Source organism: Sturnus vulgaris, chromosome 1 (genome assembly GCF_052056855.1).
Source record: "Sturnus vulgaris isolate bStuVul1 chromosome 1, bStuVul1.hap1, whole genome shotgun sequence".
Taxonomy (NCBI): domain Eukaryota; kingdom Metazoa; phylum Chordata; class Aves; order Passeriformes; family Sturnidae; genus Sturnus; species Sturnus vulgaris.
Window position 1 is genome coordinate 75,514,105 of NC_142243.1, and position 18,736 is coordinate 75,532,840.

General features: G+C 45.4%; 1 protein-coding gene across 2 annotated transcripts in view; it reads right to left on the reverse strand.

The window, feature by feature from the left end:
* Positions 1–12,610, reverse strand: part of TNFRSF11A (TNF receptor superfamily member 11a) — a 29,087-nt gene extending 16,477 nt beyond the window's left edge. For both annotated transcript variants that reach the window (XM_088170435.1, XM_014872424.2), the window contains exon 1: positions 11,323–12,610. In XM_088170435.1, coding sequence (XP_088026561.1) covers positions 11,323–11,385 — 63 coding nt within the window. In that variant the 5' untranslated portion in view covers positions 11,386–12,610. The remainder of the gene's footprint in view (positions 1–11,322) is intronic.
* Positions 12,611–18,736: the final 6,126 nt, after the last annotated feature.

Here is an 18,736-nt window from a genome sequence, read left to right on the forward strand (position 1 = left end):
TGAAATTAGATAAGGTGATTCAAAATTGAACCCATTGCAAGGAATTCTTCACTCTTGGATACAGCCCTGAAAACTGCATTTACTTGGACAGAGCTGCAATAAAGCTCCTGCTGCTGTTTAAAGGGAGCTTTTGCTGTCTAATAGCACATGACAACCCTGTGCCTGCTGGTGCTGGTTCCCATTCCTCTACTTAGCACTTTCCTCTTGTTTCTTCCAAGTCTTTACATCTTCTCTTTCCTCCTTTTCTAGTTTAAGCAATAGCAACTTCTTTAAAAATAAATAGATTTCCCTAAGCACCCTGACCTCTTCTAAGGCTGGGAAGGGTCTTGTATATTAAAGATGGCCAAAAAAGATTGAGATTTTTTTTTTTTAAATACCACCTGTTGGCTTGGAGTTTGAGCCATAGTTTGCTGCATGACTTGTGTTTCTCAAAACTGTGCTAGCTGTGTCTGGAACAGAAAAAGTAGCACAAGTCAGAGGTCTTTCTTTTGCAGGGTATAAACAACTTACAGCCTTTTTTTTTACCATCACAACAATCCTGGGTCAAATTAGGAGTCTAGTGTTCTGTTGTCTCATTATTTCCTTTCTCTTATTTCTCTTATTATTTCTCTTTCTTTGCATTCATTAGCAGTACCTTTCCTGCGATTAGATAATGCATTTTTGGAACAAACACTGCCTTCCCTATTTACACAGCATCTCCAAGGAGGAGCACAGGACAACAGCCAGCGCTGGTGAGGGAAGAGGCAATCTAGGAAAAGGAAAGCTGGGCCAGCCTGGCAGCTGAGCAGTGACACAGCTCAGTGACCCCTATACTTGAAAGAGCTCATTTTCTGTAATGCACTTCAGGCTAAAACACTGAAATATCCAGCAAAGGGTTGAGGTGATGATGTGGAACCAAGCACAAAGAGTGTCTTGAGCAACTGATTCTCTAACCAGCCATCCGCAAAGGTGAAAGTCGTGGTGACCCCAAAAGCAGGTCCAGTCACTTGCTTTTTGTTACAGAATGTCCTCTCCTTCCTCGTTTGCCCCTGTTTAATAGTTCCTCTTTAGGCAAAAAGACTAAAAAAAATTACTGAAGTGTCAAACAAGGGCAAAGTCATCCTTTTTACGGAAGGATATGCAAATCTGCTAAGAAGCATTCATCTAAAGGGTCTGGAGTAATTCCACAACTCAGCCTGAGGAGAAGCAGCAGGGCCCTGGAACCAAGATGAAGGGAGCAGGCTAATTGTTCAGCCACCTTTTGGACATTGTTTTATACCACTAGACTTTGGGACACGATGAAGGCTATTGTTATGGAATAGCTCATAGCTGCACTAACCTATGCTCTGTGTCAATAAGCAGCCTCCTCTGCGTCAGTGTCCTTCCCCTTTTCACACAAGAAAAGGCATTCATAAAGCTGCAGTACTCCTTCTTTTGATTTACGCCCAATGGTGCAAACACAAGGCTCTCAGCACCCATGGGCTAACCCCCTATGAAGGTGAGGGATTCTAGCCTGGTATGAACTGGCTGGACCTGCCGAGCATGAAAGCTGGGGAAAGAGTGGACAGGAAGGGCAAACAGAGCAACCGGGAGTTTTCTTATGGTGGGAGCCAAACTCAAGACTTTTTGCTAACACAGCTCTGTTGATGTTAGGCTATCCCGTGTTAATCCCTCTGCCAGGCAGACTTGTGTCTCAAGCTGTACATTAACTTCCTTTGGAGGATTGAGAAGTACTTGTGCTGCTGGCAGCACAATGACCTGATACTTCACCATCACCAGCACATTCCTGCCAATGTGTCCTTCATGAGACATGGGGAAGTGCAATTCATTTGCAGATGAGGAACTTGTACCAGGAGGCCATCTGGCTTTACAGAGGTGACAGGAAACCAAACCAAGTCTCCCAAGGCTCAAGTTTGCTCCGTAACCCCTGGAACATCCTTCCTCTCCTCAGATGCTGGCCTGTGGGTCAGAGTGATTTGGACACCACCAAACTCTTATCTAGAGAGAGAAAGTGCCAACTTCCTCTGAAGAGCTTAAATGAGATAAAACCCAACCTGGTCATTCCTTTAGTGGTCTCACTGTTGATCAAGCTGCTCATTAAAACCCACCACCATGTGCAAATAAGTGCTTCAGAGAGCTCTAGGTATCCTGTGTAAGTTTAATTTGTCACTTCAAAAGTGTGCAAAGCACCCAGATTTGCACCAGTTCCTAAAAAAACAGGCAGCTTTCCTATTTGATAAATATTACTTCAGGACAAGTATATCCAACAGGGGAAGAAGCTGGGGGGAAAAAGACAAACCTCCTCCAGGCTTGGCAGATCCACTTTGGTAAAGCACACCAACACCTGCTTACCTTCAAGCACATGATTATCACAATGGACTTATTTGGAAAAACAGGTATGCTTACATCAAGGTTTGCAGAAAACTTGTGTTTTGGTGTTGAGCTGCAGGCAGACTTTTCAGCTTTGGGTTTGGGTTTTTTCTTGCTTATTTGTTGAAAAGGACACTAAGCAAGAGTGTGCTTGTGCTTTTAGGTTTGGAGAACATCGATGACAGCACTACAAAGCATCACTGTGTTACTCACACCTTAAAAAAACCACGCACACAGGTGCTTCTGAAGGGGAGAACCAGCAGCATTCAGATTCCTGTCCTCAGGCTTAAGCAAGTATTTGTTCTTTGTGCCCTTGAGCAATCAGAGGGCAGCAGAAGCTGTGTGTCATGGATGCTAAAATTACTCTTCTTGCTCTTCACATTTCAGAAAAGATAGAGTTGCATGGGCCTCTTTCCTTTAAAAAAAATCTGGAAGAACAAGGTCGGGGGTTTCCACAGTCTTTTTCCCATGACACTTCTGAACAAGAACCTGAGGCCTCAATGAGGATTGCTCATTAGCGATAATCTCAGTTTTGCAAAAATTGAGATGTAAAGAGACACGTCAAGGGGTAACTGTCTTTTAAGACACCTTCTTGATCAGTGTAGTTGTTTCTGGAGAGTATTCAAGTCATCTGTCATCATTTCACTGAACAAAGCACATTTTTTTCTCCATTTATTATTACAGCATCAATGTACCTATGGGAAAGCAAACTACGGTCTGTCCTGCTTTGCACACATCACTTCTTTATGCTCTGGAGCCCAGGTTAATTCAAGCCACTTGCTTTTGAGGTCCTTAGACTTGCCTGCTATAAAACAAAAAAATCTGTGGATTTGGGACTTTATTAGCCTTTATCAACAGGAATAAGCTTTGAGCAATATTTCCTGAAGAACCCCCTGCAAGCACAGATAAGATGGTCTCTGCAGTCGTCTGCTGCTGCTTCTTCAAATATGAGCCACTGCCTCTCTCCTCAGAGGTACCAACTGTGCCCACAGCCTTGTAGCCTCCTACCTGATTTGGGTCAGCAGTACGGCCAACCAGACCCCAGATTTCTTCACCCCATTGCCAGTTTCAGAGGCTTGACTAAAAAATCATTTAAAAGTAAAAATAGAATCTGGTTGTTGATGGGCGCTGCTCTGTGGCTAGTGCTCCCAGGCACTCTGTTGAGGCACATAATAGTAACAACTCTGGAAAATTTTACAGTTGTGGGTATACAAGGGAAAGAGGAGTCCTGTGTTACAGACTTAATCATAATCACATTGCATGCAACAGTTCCTTCATGGACAGTCTTCACTGTCGATAAAAATTAAATCAAAGCAACACCCAAGTCACAGCTTTGCAATTCCAGTTATTTGCTTGCAGGCCTGTAATTCATCACAAAAATCTTAGACTGTGAATGAAATGCTTTTGGTGATGTCAACTTTCCAGTGACCAGTAAACCACATCACAGAACTACCACTACCACGTGGTAAAATAGAGCCGGGAAATGGCAACAGCTTAAACTAAATATTATTTCACTTTTAAAAATAGGTCCTTAAAACCCTGCTAGAGCCTGAATGCCTGAAGAGGCCAGAAAGAGCACGAGGGATAAAATCAATAATGAAGAGGTGAAGAAAAAACTGTAAGGTATGGCCAGGACTTGGGCAAATGGTGGCAGAAGTTCTGTCCTGCCTATTCCCCTTGTCCCTCTGTTCCAGCGTGCAGCCAAAAGCAAACACCTGAGCAACTGGTGCTGCTCCACTGGTGGGAAGGAGCATTCCTCAATCTCGAGCCCACCAGAGCTATTTCTGGCCAGCAGCTATGCAAAGGAGAAGTGCTACACTGACAGCTCTCACGGTGGGGCAGGGGCAGGCAGACAGGAACCTCAGGTTCAGATCAGATATATATCAGATATATCAGATATATCAGATGGGAGATGATGGAGGTGAGAGATGGCAGGGCTGAAACAGTGACTGACTGAAGCTGTGAATCAGCCAGCCTGCTTCTACAGGTTGAAGATTTGCCATCACGTGCACAACATTTGTCATTCAGAGACAAAGTCATTTCCACACGGCAGCCAGAGGGGCACACTTAACATTTTCGCTGCCTGGGCAGTCAGCAGTGCCTGCACATTGCCTGCACTTTTGCTGCAAAACCTCATGCTTTAACCTACGAACCCCCACAGCCACAGCAATTCAAAGACTAACAGCTACTAGGCAGAATGCTCTGAAGGTGAATCAGAGAATAAGAACCCAAAAGCTAACAAAACCAAAATATTTAACAAAAAGGCTTGACAGCAAGACCAACAGTCCATAACAAGCAGAAATAAAGACTGAAAATACCTAGGTGTGCTTGTGGTAAGACCTGCAGAGGCAAATCTCTTCTAGATTAAACAGGTGTGAGAGCAATGCTCCAAAGGAAAGTTTAGTAGCCTTACCACTCCAGGTACAGGCTCAATGACTCATCATGAGTAACCCTGCACTCATTCATGCTTAATTAAAAAAAAAAAAAAAAAAAAAAAAAAAAAGAAAAGAAGCCACAGTGATTTAGGAGGAGCATGATCCTCTTGCATTTTAGTTCAGCAGATCATTTTCCTATGCTTCATCAGCTGAAGCTGAGTCTTAATGAAGAAATGACCACGACAAATTTCTTGGTCTGGATGCCAGATTAGAAGTCCAATGGGGCCTTTCTATGCTTAAAATCTCTATATTTATGTACCTTTTTCTTCAAGCATGCCCTCAGGGTGGAATGTAACATAGTAATCTCTTACCAGGCAAGGCGAGATCCCACGGTCCTAGCTGAGCTGCTGGGCAGAATGAGAAAGCTTGTAGAAGAGAGGAAGCTTGTTTTCACCACCTGATGCTCTGCTTTGGCTTCCCTCTCCTGGATTTTAGCATTGACTGTGGAACAACTGCAGAATACTCTGCAGGCAGAAACATGAAGGGCAGTGGTGGGGCTGCAGCCTTTGCTTGGGGTGATGGCTGTCTGGGGGATGCATGCAACACCCACAGACCATTCTGCTCCCGTGTGAGTTAGAGGGAGGATTGCATGACTGTGTCTGCACCTTCTCCGTTGTGAAGGAATTGCTGCCTTTAATAAAGGGCTCAGAACTGGGCTGAGAATTGATTAGTTCACTCCTTAAGTGTCATCATGAGGAACCAGCTCTGCCGGTGACTGTGTCCAGCAGTGTCTATGGAAATATTCTTCCCTGATTTGAAGAGGCTCTGGCTGCTTTCCATAAGCAGGCTGTTTTACAACATGTGGTATTGCAGGGGAGAGCTTTTCTTCCTGTGAGATCAAATTAAAGGAACTATCTCATCCTTGCTACCAAACGATGCAAAGTTACTGAAGAATATGTTGCTCATAAGGCAAAACTCTTCGCTGTGGCAAAATAATGCACTCGAAATAGATTTCCTTGTGTGCTACATAAGCAATTTTAGGACTTCACATGAACATAGTTGCACATTTTTCCCTATCTGTATTTCTGCATTCCAGATTAATGGGTTGCCTAACAAAACTTCACAGTATTTTTATTTCCATGCAAGATTCTTTTCTTTTCCCTCCACTTTGACCACTGACTAAATATATTCTGCACCCATCTGCAGTCACAAATGTTGTTCTTTGTCATTCTTGAACAGACCCTATATACTTTTTTTTTCTTTTGGAGTAGCCACAAAGTGGTGAGGGTGAATGACCTCATTTTTTTCCCCCTCCTTGGCTAATTGGCTCTTGCAGGGTGGATTAAACCAGCCAGCTTGGCTCTTTTATCAAAACACAGCCTTTCCTGGTTTCTTTTATCTAGATTTTAAGAGGAGAGGCAGCCAGAGGGTTCTGCAGAGGCCGAGAGGCGACCCTAGGTCTCAGCTCTCTGCCTGCCCACTGTGCTGCTATCTCCTGCCAGAGCCCCTGCTCTAGCCACTCCTTTGGGAATGCTGCAGGGAGGCAGCACAAACACATCTGGCCAAGAGGTGTGGGAAATGTGCCTCTGCCGTGGGGATGCTGCTGGGGTCCTGGGCAGAAGATCCAGAGAACAGGGGTGAGGGCTGGATGCTGCAGCCTAAGCTGTGGCATCCGGCCAGGGTCGTATCCACTCCCTTCCCGGGCCTGCGCGGGCAGACCTCCCTGTGACTTTGGTGGGAAACAGATGGGGCGCTATCCCAAAGTGATTAATGACTCTGGCTTCGTTTGCAGCCAGGACATCCCGGGCACTGCACAAACACCAAAGAAAGCCATGCCCAGAGAACTCACACCCTGAGAAGGCAAACAGAAGAGGTAATCATCAGAAGCCCTGGACAAAGCAGCTAAGGTGGCTACAGAGGTATGAGACACAAACCAGGATGTCCTGCAGTGCCAGGGTGATATCAGCATTGCTTCTCCTGTGCAGTGCTGAGCCCTCCAGAAGGCACCCCATCACAAATACAGCACGCTGCGGTGACACAGAGACAGGGACAAATCAGGAAACCTGCTTTCCTCAGTGCCAAAGCAGCACATCAAGTCCTGCTCCTACAGGGCAGGCACAACAGCAGGCTGCCCTGAGTGCCATGCAGCCAGATTCCCACCTGTAGCCCACCTTGTGACTTTCAGCCATTGCTGCTTGTGGAGTTTTTCTTCTTCTACATGAACTTTGGACCATTTTCAAAGACGAGTAAGTCATAAAAAGGGGCAAGTTCTTGCAGGTAGGCTATTGTGTTGCACAGACCAAGGCCTACTCAAGTCCAGAGTGCAACCTGGTTAAACATCACTTAATTTTTATCTTTCATTTATAACACACAAATATTTGCCTTTGCATTTTCAGCAATAATGAGCCATTCTCAGAGCAGCTGCTTCTCCATGCAGCAACGCCAGCCAAGGTATCCTCCTTAAAAAAAGGCATGAGTGGCTGCAGCAGAAGCCAGTGCTGCCCTGAAAGTTAAGTTTCCATGGAAAGGAGGGAGACAGTCTATGCAAGGAGCAGAGCTGCAGCTGACGACATGGTGAACCAGCTATCTCTGTTTTCCTCTTCCCTCCCGTGTAAGCTAAACCAGATCTTGAAGCAACCATCTCCTCCAAGTGTCCAGCAGCCTTTGCTGCAGAGCAGCCCCTTGCAGCAGAGAGAGCAAGATGGAGGGAGATCTGAATTCTGTGGTCACAGCATGTGGTGGCAGGAACCCTCCTGGCTCTGGTCACCACAAAGACTTCCTGGAGACCTGGTCATACAGAGAGGAAGCAGGCAGGGAGAAGCAGGACAGCCTTGCAGCAAGCATTGCTTTTTCCTTGCACTTACGCATGTACTTATTACAGGAGAGTCTTTCACCACTTGAACTCCTAGGGACAGATGGATAAACGTAGCAAAGTGACTCAAGTATGATTCCTCTAAATAGTGTTAAGGTATAAATGCTAGAGGGCACCATTTTGAGGTTTCTATGATTTTCTATGTCGTAGCTAGGCATGCATTCCTTTTACCATTTGCACTGGCTCTTGCCCAGCTGTCAAGTTACATCCCACTTTTCTGAACTTAAGGGTAATAGACAGTAACGGGCAATAGAAACAAAAAAAGATCCTTAGGGATGCAGTCAATCTTTCTGCTTGACCTGCTTCTTTGTTGTTTTTTTTTTCCTTCTGGCACAATATGAAGAAAGTCGATGACATCGGTCAGTACCCTCGAGATGTCTGATAAGCTTTGAATTCTATCAACTCGTGAAATGTGGTAAAGGTTTGTTTTGGTCCTTTCGGTGGGAAAGAAGAAATTACATCAGGCAGATGATGCTTAACATGAAAAGAGAAGTGGGACAGATTTCTTAAATTGTGGGTTGATGTAGATTTGCATACATTATATTCTGTTGATATGAGGTGCTGTAAGATTTTTCACATGTTCTGGGGGAAACTGCAAAGCAATTAGAGGCTTGCCAGTGCTCCTAAAGGGAGCCATTGCTGCAAGGGAATTTCTACAAATGAACTAATTGAATTACAGTAGTTTTGAAGCCCATGCTATTAACGGCAGAATAAATCCAGGAGTTTAGATGCTGTAGAACTTTTGCTCTACTGAATGATTGCTTTGGCCCTGATCAGAGCAGGAATAATGGACCAGGAAAGCCCATGGTGTAGCACAGTATAGTCATTGTTACACTCTTTCTCCCCCCTCTCATCATACAGTCTGTGCATTTTAGGAAGTTAGAGAAAAATCTGTATTTTCGCCAAAACTTTTCTATATTGCAAAGAATTCCAAATGCTTGCAATGAGCAAACTTTATCTATGAAGTAAACGTTATAGAGTAGTGGAAGAACCCATCCCATGCCACAAAAGGGGAGATGAATCTATGGTGCAACTAATTTATTGCACATTTGCAAATGCACATTCTCAAAGACTTTAGCTCCCATCTGACAGTAGCACTGATACTCTTTACTGGTGTTAAGCAAGGAAAGGGATGTGACTATTCTGTGCAAAGAAGCTGAGCAGATCATGCCCCAGAAAGCAAAATATCTCTTACAGGTGCCCAAAATGAATCACTTGTAAAGATCATCTTGTGGCTGAAGCACAAGATAAGCAGGGCTGAGCTCTGCTCCCAGAAGTTCTGTTCCACGCTCAGTGTGTGACCTAGAGCAAGTCACGAATTCTCTGTTCCCATTTCCTCTTTGGTGAAAATGATGACAATGATCATGTCTATTCTCAGCAGAATTATGAGTGAATATGCAATAACTCACATTTCCAAATGCTTCTCATTCTTTGCAGGAAATACATTGCAAATATCACTGAGCGTTATTCCACCCTATTAACCAGTCTAAACTAACACAAATGCATCGGAAAAGCTTCAACCCTCCCACAGGTATTCTCACATTTGTTCCATCAGAAAGCATCTCACTCTTCTAAGAAACCACTGCTCAGATCAGTCAGACAAAGGAGAAAATGAAAAGTTGTTCCAGAGCAGCACCTCTCTAAGCTTGCCTTTCACATCCTTCTAGGTTCTGCTCCCCACTGAAGGTAGAATATGAAATAAATGGGCTCTTTGACAAATTATGTTTTATTCTTATTCTTACACTACAGCTTTCCTAGAGCTTCCTACAGTTTTGTGCTACTTGCCCAAAGTAATGGTGATGCAAAGTTGCACCCTGAACAAACACAGACTCAGAATAAAGCACGTGTTGGATGCAGTGGAAAGATTTTACATATCAGCCCAAAATAAATACAAGTTCCTTGTTCTGTGTCCTGTGAAAGGTTATGAATCAAGAGGTGAGAAATGATGGGGGGCTCTGGCTCCTACATCAGGGTACCTGAAACATTCTGGGAGCTGTACCATGGAAATCTGAACTTCTAAGGTTTGGTCAAAAGCTTAGCCAGTTCCAGGAAATGAGGATATTCCAAAGGGAAAAATTGCACTAAACCCAAATGACTCCAGAAGGAAGCAGGCTAGTGACCTAAAGGCACAAAGAGACTTGAGGTCTGCTCTTCCTTCTGCACTGATCAGTCCTAAGCACCAGAGCAGGAAAAAAAGAGACAGAGAGGATACAGAGGGATAGGACAAACCATCTGAAAGTGATGTAGAAGTCACTTTTGAAATTTACAGGCTCATTCACATACATATGGAGGACACCTGGAAAGCAGCGATTTGAGAGAAGCCTGAGAGTGAGGGTGGACAAAATGAAACGTATGTTTTAGAGGGGGAAAAAAAGGCCTCTGTGGTTTTAGGCAACATATTTAGGACCAGGGATCCAAAGGAAGGGCTCTCAGGACTGTGCGGTCAGACATTAAATTGTAAGCTGTAGACAGCAGAGGGTTTTCTGTTTTGGTTTGGGTTTTTTATCTTTTTTTTTTCTTGAAGCTGCACCTTGCTCTCAGGGAACCCAGCCATGGCCTAGTTACAGCCTCATGTTGAGGGAAGCACTTTAAGTTACATAATTTATCAAGAATAATGAGACACAGAAAAATACCAGAAGTTCAGATGAAAAAAATACAGATGGCAGCGAGGCTACCACACATTGATTATTGGAGGAAATAAAGTGCAAATAAAGGGCAGCACGGTATTTGTAAATCCTGCCAGTCTAGAAAGGTCTAAATAACCAGAAGGGAGAAGGGAGAATTCTAAATCTGTATAACTAGAAAGAGCAAAGCAAGCTTCTGCCGACGTAAACAGCTGGAGGAAACACGATGTACGCCATTCACAAGGCTGAGCAAGAGCTGGCTGTAGCAAATGGTCTTTCCGACAGCAGGGGAAGACCAGCCACGATCCCAAGTGTACCACGCTGACCAGCAGCCACCTGGCATCGCGCAGAACTGCGACCAGAGCACGCTGTGTTTGCAAACAACCACAGAGCCAAAGCCCATCAGAGGAAAGGGCTGCCCTTTGGGGCGGCTGACCTGGCACCAGGCTCGGGTTCCTGGCTCTGCCATGAGCAGCACATCAACCTCCAAGCGAGCTATGCGGCCGCTCCGAGCCTCAGCCTCCCACTCGTGGAGCTGGGGTCAAAAGGCCGTCCCACGTCCCGAGGCTGTCAACATTTGGGATGGCCAGAGCGTGAGGGGACTCATCCCGGTGGGGAAGCCGGGAAGCTGAACCTGGGCTGCGAAAACCCCGCGTCCCTCGCCGGAGGGACAAGTGTGCCCACGCTCTCTCGAATAAATCTGTTCGGTAGGGTGGAGTCTGCCTTATTTTAACTCTACATGCAAATCATATCCCTCAACAACCTCACTGCAAATATTTTCTGGTTTCTCACACCCTGCCCTGGGCAGAAGCAGGCTGCTTTTTTTCCCCGCAGATCCCCTGGCTTCCTTTGCAACTTTGGGTTTGGACTACTTTGATTTTTCAGAAGCGAGAGAAGCTTATGAGTTGCTGGGACAAAAACAAAACCAAAACCCAAACAAGCAGAGCGGGGGGCAAGGCAGGCGAAGCCGCTCTGCCCAGCCCCGCGGGATGCTCCGTCCCGCCGATTGTCCCGAGCAGCGGGACGGGCAAACCCCAACCCTGCGGGATGGATGAGGGATGCGGCACCCACCTCCCCCTCCGCCTAGGGCTCCCAGCCTTACCTGTTTGCCAGCGGCAGCGAGGCACAGGAGAAGGAGCCAGCAGCCTCCTGACGGGACGGGCATGTCTGGCTGTCCGTCTCTGCCTCCTCCTCCTCCTGCCGCCGAAGGGAAACTAGATCCTTCCAGCCAAGCCCCCGCGCCCCGGCAGCGCAGCGAGGCACATTTGAGCTGACTACTTCTCTTTCTTCTTTTCCTTCCTCCTCTCAGCTACACGAGGGGAGAAGAGAGAAGAAGAAGAAGAGAAAGAAAAAAAAAAAAAAAGCGCCTGGCTGTAGTTCCCACAGCATTTCCTCAGCCTTGACATACACGGCTTGTTTTTTTTTTTTTTTTTCCTCGCTTCTTGTCCCTCCCTTTCCTTTCTCCACCCCTTTTTACAAGAAGTTTAGTCACCAAGCCCACGTCCCTCCTCCGGCCGGTGGGGATTGCATTCCCGGTTAGTCCTTCTCGGCAGGGCCATGCATCCACCTGCCCCCGCCTCTGAGCCCTCCTGCTCCAGCCCCAGCAACTTCCCTCGCTGTCATCTCCCCTGGAATTGTAGTCCTGTCTTCACGGCCCCGGATATCGCCTGTCACTGCCAGAGGACATCTTGGGCCTCAGACAGCCTCGCACCTCGCCCCCCGCCCGCCCTGGGCCTGCTCCCAGCTCTGAGGAAAGCTCCTATCCCGTCCCTTCCCGTGCCCTATTCCCTCTCGGTGTCCGTGAACATGGGGGCGTTCTGGCACCGCTCGAGGTCCCCCTCCCTTCCCCCTCCACGTAGTTTAGCTGATGTCGGGAGCTGGCGGACGGGATTGCTGCCAAGAGGGGAAGAAAAGCGGAAGATGTGCTTTGGGAGCTCTCCCAAACCACTCCACGCCGTGCCCGGGGCCAGTCCCTGCGACCTGACTCGGAACGCTGCAGGGTGGCCTCCTGACCCCCAGAAGAGCCTCCAGCGCCAGCCCTGCGGCAGCCGCCCTGCCTGCACGCCAGGGGCTGCGCCTGTGGCGTGCCCGGCACGGCCCGCGATGCTCCTGGCTCACAAAGGGTCAGGAATCCTCTGTGCTGCGGCAGCACGGGGCCGGGCTATGGACACAGGCTGAGTATCCAGCAGAGCTGACCCTGGGGATGCAAAACCTGTCCTGTGCTCACATACTGAGAAATAAACTTGGGAGCATGTTCCTGGCTTAGGCAAAGAAGGAAGTTGTTCTTTCACTTATGTATTTAGATATAACCCTTGACCAGGAAAAAACTAGAGTTTCTCTATGTTTTCAAATAAATAAATACATTCAAACACAAAAGATGAAGAGAATATTAAAAACTCAGCCTTCCTCAGTCGTGCTGTTGTCTGATTTCTGCTCAGAGGAATGATACGATCAGGACAGAAACAGCTGCTGAGGTTTATTCCTGTAGCTAGCAGAGGGCCTGCCTGCACAGCAAAATGAAGCTGTGACCTTCACTTCACCCCTACATAGTTTCCAGGGGCCATAAAGCCTTTCTAACCTCCCTAAAGTTGCTTGACCCCTGCAATGTCCTCAGCAAGCGTTGGGCCCTGCCTGATCAAGCAGGTCCTGCTGGCCTCCTTCCCCTGCCTGGTCTCTGACACCATATGGCTCTTTGGGCCCTGGTGGCTCCTAGGTGAGTTTGATGCTCCACAGTGGGCTGTAGCTCAAAGCAACACTGCCTGATGTGCCTGGCTTAGGGCCAGCAGCTGCTCCTGATGCCGTGATTCTTGTGGAGGTGATTGGGCAAGGATCATGCTGATGGGTTTCAGCAAGCCATTGAGCAGTGTCAGAGCCCTGTCACGCTGCTTGAGGAGTCGGGTCTCACCACACTTGGGCTGGACAGGCAGCTGGTCTGGAACAGAATTGAGCTGGGAGTGAGGAGTCGGAGGGATAGACACAGCACCCAGCTTGCCAGGTAGGGAACAAATGCAAAGCCGGGGCTTTGCAAGGTAAGGTGTGACATGTGGGAAGGTGTGTGCCCGGCTGCTGGCAGCAGTGTTAGTCCTGGTTGGTCCTGGAGGGAGCCCACTGAGAGGGAGGGACAGCACCGGGGCAAGATCCTTCTGTTGGAGCCTCGTCCACCCATTGCTGAAAGCATGCAGCTCTGTGCCAGCCGGGATGTTTTAAAATGTTTGTGTTTATAGTACAAGGAAATGTTTCTTTTTAAACAGAACAGTCTGTTAAGTCTCTTCCCCTTTTCACATTTAGCACAACACCGAGGCTATAGGCTGTGTTTATTTACCAGCTGCTTGTTCTAACCACAGATTTGCAAGAGCAAACTCACACTCTCACGAGCAGTTAGATGTGTTATCAGCTTGCTCTGAAGGTGTCAAGTGAAGAATTTCAAGGCATCGAGTAAAGCCAAGCCCTGCACAGTTCAGATGAGCTCCAGAGCAGTCAGGATTGCATATCAGCTCAATTAGTTTTGCATTCTCACCCCTGATCCTGCCTGAAATATTTGTTTGGGCTGAAATTTCTCTCATTTTCTACCACTATGTGAAAACAGCCTTTTTTTGAAAGCTCAGACATTTTCCTCAGAGTTAAATTTTATGTTTCTGAGCCAAAACCCGCAGAAGCCACTACTGGGTGCTTTACAGTCTTAATTATGGATTGCAGTAGATTGTTAGAAACTAAAATATGAATGCTATAAAATATGAACCAGAGAACATGTAGCGCTGTCAATTCTCTCATACTTATCACATACATCATTCTATGTAGCACAAATAAAACCTGAACATTTATACCAAAATTGGTTTGTCTGCCTGTTCTAGAAATTTTTTTTCCTCTTAGAGAACATTATTTTGTCAGCTACCTTTGCAAAGCACCTGTTTTGAATGCTTGAAATATTAAGGTTTCAAACTTAACCGTGACATTTTGGTACCTCTTGTTTCTGTTCACCACTGTGGCACACCAGCATAAATTGGACTAGCCTTTGGGAAGTTCTTATGAAAGAGGAGAGATGGAAAACCCTGTGCAGCCTTAGAGGTGTGACAGAATGAATATAATACCTTGAATAATTCCAGGATCCCTTCTTTGGTGATGACTACCATGGAAAACAAACTGTGAGCCCAGCTGACCGCTTAGCAGGGCTGCAGTCAGTACGGATCTCTTCTTACTTCCTAGAGAGAGAAAAGTGGGTATTACCTGCTAAATGCTATTCTAAAAGAATGCGTGAAAATTAAACCCCTTCACCATCAGTGTAAAAACTCTTTTATAGGAGCTTAGATAAATGGCAACTCATTCCCAGCCAATGCCTGAATTTGTCTCCCATCTTTCCAAAACTTTCAACCCAAAAAGCAAAGGCCAGGAATGGTTCCATGGGTATATCAGGACATCTGAGCAGCACCTGTACACTCATGTTCACGTCCCCAGCTGTTCCTTCACTTTATCCATGCCACTGAACTCCCCTTACCTGCACATGGACACAAACACCTTGTGATGCCTTTCCCCAGGAGGCTCTCTGTTAAATCCAGGTCTTCAAAGTGATGTGATGGAAAATTGGGCAGAGAAGCAACACTGAAAGGCAGATGGTTGAACCCTGGGAAACCTTTTCACATGTGCAGGAAGGCTGTGAAGGCATTCCCTTGCCTCTCACATGCTGTTGAGGGATAGAGGATGAGATGAAGGGTTTTGATTGATCACAATCAATGGTTTCCTTTCAATATGTGTCACAAAGGTTATTTGGGGTTTCAGTCTGTGTTCTAAATACAGGCTTTGTAAATATGAGCATCTTCCTCTCAGCAGGTGAGCAAGAAAGGCAGTGCAGTACAAAGCTAGAGCTCTAGGAAAGATCCCTCTAAATCAGGGCGATGTCCTGTGAGGCAGATGGGTCACAGTGCAGCTTCTGAAGTACCAGCAAACCATGCAGAGAGTCTGCCATGAGACCAGGAAGAAAGGCTGCCTTCAGCTGCCTCATCACCCACTGCAGGGAGGAAGCCCTACTGTATGACCCAGCATCTGGAGCTTTCTACACTTGGAGAAAAAACATAGGAAAATATCTGCACATTTTAGCACAGGAGGCTCTAGTTTTATTTGAGAACTCTAGCTATTAAAATAAATAAATTTAAAAATGAAATCTCTTATTTACACAAAACCCCAACCCATACACAAAATCATGTCATCAACTTGAAATTGTTTTCTTCCTGTAAAAGGCAAGTTTCCATAGCATTCTTTTGCCCAGTCTCCTTGAAATTTTCAAACACACAAATATTTCCCATGACAGAGCAACTATAATAAAACTCCTTAGTCACACTGGTGTGGTTTACACAACACACCTTTTACAATCCCACAAAAATGCACCACTGCTAAATGCCTGTCCAAAAGCCTCAAGTCCCCAGCATTCAAAAGAAAAATGCTCTCAACCACCTACCGCTAGTACGTCAGCTATTCGAAGTACGTGCAAGCAGACGCTGAGCTGATAGGTTATCACCAGCCACTGTGGCAACTGCTATGCCTGCATACTCCAGGGAGGAAATACAAAGTCATGGGGATTTTTAAACTTTGATGTTTATAAGATACCTGTCAACTTGAGTCATATATTCATCCTTGGGACAAGAGCAATACTGGCATGGCCTGGGGACCTTGCTCTGCCCAGGATAGTCCTCAAGTCCCGGAGATGAATCTTTAAGGCTGGCTTACACCTACCAGAAGGGGGACCAAGACCCTAACTCATTTGCAACACCCCATTACCAGCTCCCTAGAGCCACCCTGCCATTTTATCTAACAGCACAATTAATGAACCCAAACTCCTTTGAAACTCACCTGATTGAGATGATTCATACTTACATCAATAGATTGCATTGATCTGTCAGCAAGGGATCAAACCTAAATGAGCCCTTATTGCCTATTAAACATGGCAGCTGCTTCTTCCCCATCACCACTTCCCCTCCCCTTGCAGCATACTGAAAGGGAAGGTGCAAATGCCTGACAGAACAACCCACATGATCCTATAAGGCACATGCTCTGCCACAGCTGCTGTCACTTCAGCAGGACTCCACTCTACTGCCTCCACCTCCTGAAGAGGCCTCTCAGGTGTTGTGGAATGAGAAAACACTCTGAAAAGTGCAGGGCAAGGAGTAGCAACACAAGGCCACAGCCACAATGGTTTTAGGAATGGTAATACTCAAATACACAGCAAACAGACCTATTTGCAAACAGTATTCAAACAGTAGAACAAACAGCCCTCTGCTTCTGTGGGATAGTGAAGTCAAGAGGGTGCAGACCAGCCTGACATGGGGTAACTGAGGGAAGCAGTGGCAAGCACATGTAGTGCTGGGAAAGGAACCAGACTGGCCACTGTCATGGTGTTGGCCCTTGATACCAAGTGGTGAGTCAGTGTTTCAAGTCACTGAATTCTTCAGTAGAACTGCTCATTCTCATAAGTTTCTAGGAAATTGAAATCTTCAGCCTAACGAAGTCTTTCACCAAACTGAAGTGTGATGGACATTCAAGCTCAGCATGTAATGCAGATGCCTCCAAAGACAGGCTGTTCACCACTGACTTGCCTGTTACTAACTGAAAGCAGTATCATCTTTTCCTTCAGCTTACCTGTATGGATGAAAACTAGCCAGTATTAAACCTAAGGAAACCTTAAAACAGCTTCTCTGGAAAAATGATTACTCATTCATGGTTACTCATCTGGATTAGTTAACACACGATATATCAGTGTACACCACTGACATCCAGAATCTGAGAGCTTTATTCAACAACCATGCTCCTCTAGGCTCTTGCTGACCACTTTCATAGTCTAAACCAAATTAGCTATGGATCCAAATGTATTTACTAGAAACATTAGCCAAATGCACTCATAAAACCAGTAAATCAGTTTCCTTGAGTCTTGTTGCCTTCATTCCTGTTATTCATCAGCACTTACATTTGATGCAGGAACATCTGTGATTCTGCCTTGGATCAGTGCCTTGCCAATCAGTCTGCTGTCATGTCAGTGACTTTCTGCTTCATGAACCTGTGCTCATACTTTATGGTTTACTTAACTATCATCATCAGTAAGTTCCATATGGGAAATCACTTAAAACATTTGGAATGCATTACACAAACCTTCATAAATAGAGGCACTGACTCCTGGAACAGAGAAATGACATTAACAGTGTCACAACAGAGAGAGGAGAAATATCCCATAAATCTACTTTTCTGCAGAATCTTGTTGAATCATCTTATCATCCCTATGTAGCAATGAATTCCCACAATATATTTCAAAAACTCCTTGTTCTTCACAAAAGATGTTTTTCATGGATAATTTTTAATCTTTCAATCCATTAGCTTCCTTACCTTCTCTAGCCCCAAATCCATTCAAACACTGCTTCTAGTCCTCCTAACCAGAATATACTTTCAGGTACAGTAATAGCAGGATTGTTTTTCTTCTTGGTGCAGAAGGGGAGTAAGAAGAGACTGACGGAGCTCCATTTATTCACCTTGCTTAGAAGACACAAAAAGAGCAATTTGCCTAATTTAGAGTTCTAGAAGACAATCTCTTTCAGAACAAAATATAGGCATAACATCAGTTAGCCTTATGCTTAACCTACAGAAAACATATATTGAGGCAGCCAGGTACCTTCAGCCCGCTGATCACTTTTGTTTAAGAACACAAGTCAGTATATTAAATAAAGATACTAAGATTTTGTCTGAATTTCACTAGGGGCAGCATGATACCTTTTGACATTTAAAGCTAAGAAGCTGAAGTAGTTCAGGCAATGCCAATAATGGAAACATTTAGGTTTTTCACTCAGGCAGAGCCATAAGCAACTGAAGATAACCCTTAGGGAATTGACTGTCTTTTAAGAAAACATTTTCTCCCAAAAGGTTCACTTATTTTGAATAGTAACAAGAAAGGGGGGGAAAGGTTAATTTAAAATATTCTGGTAATTCTTCTCATTAAACGGTTCTCTCTTTTATTTCCCAGTCCTAAATCCTACAGTGCCATAGCTAGGACAAATAATCAGAAAAAAACCCAAATATCACCAAGTCTCCCCCCCAGAAAAACTTCTTGCAATCCTGAAAGTCTGTTCATACTTGAAAACTAATAAACACTTTAAAAAACTCCTGCAACTAACATATACTAACAGAGACCTGAAATTTAAGAGGCAAAACCCCTGAAGAATAACCTGCAATGGAAGTCTGCTGCCTACACAGTAATTTTTTCACCTCAGTAGTTACTGTGCTGGTCTTCCTGGGATCCTCGCTCAAATTCCTACAATTAGTGCGAAGTAGAACCTTGAGTAGCAAAAGCTACACTTTGCAAGGGGCTGGAGAGACTGGACCCATTAGCCCATGGGGGTAAAGGTGCTGCATTTATACTAACAAACTAAAGAGTCTCCTCCACTTTTTCCACAGTTAAATTGCTGTCAGAGTTTTTTGGCTCAAGCAAATTCACAAGTTTTCCAAACACTGGATGAAGTTCAATGTAGATGAGCAGCCACTCT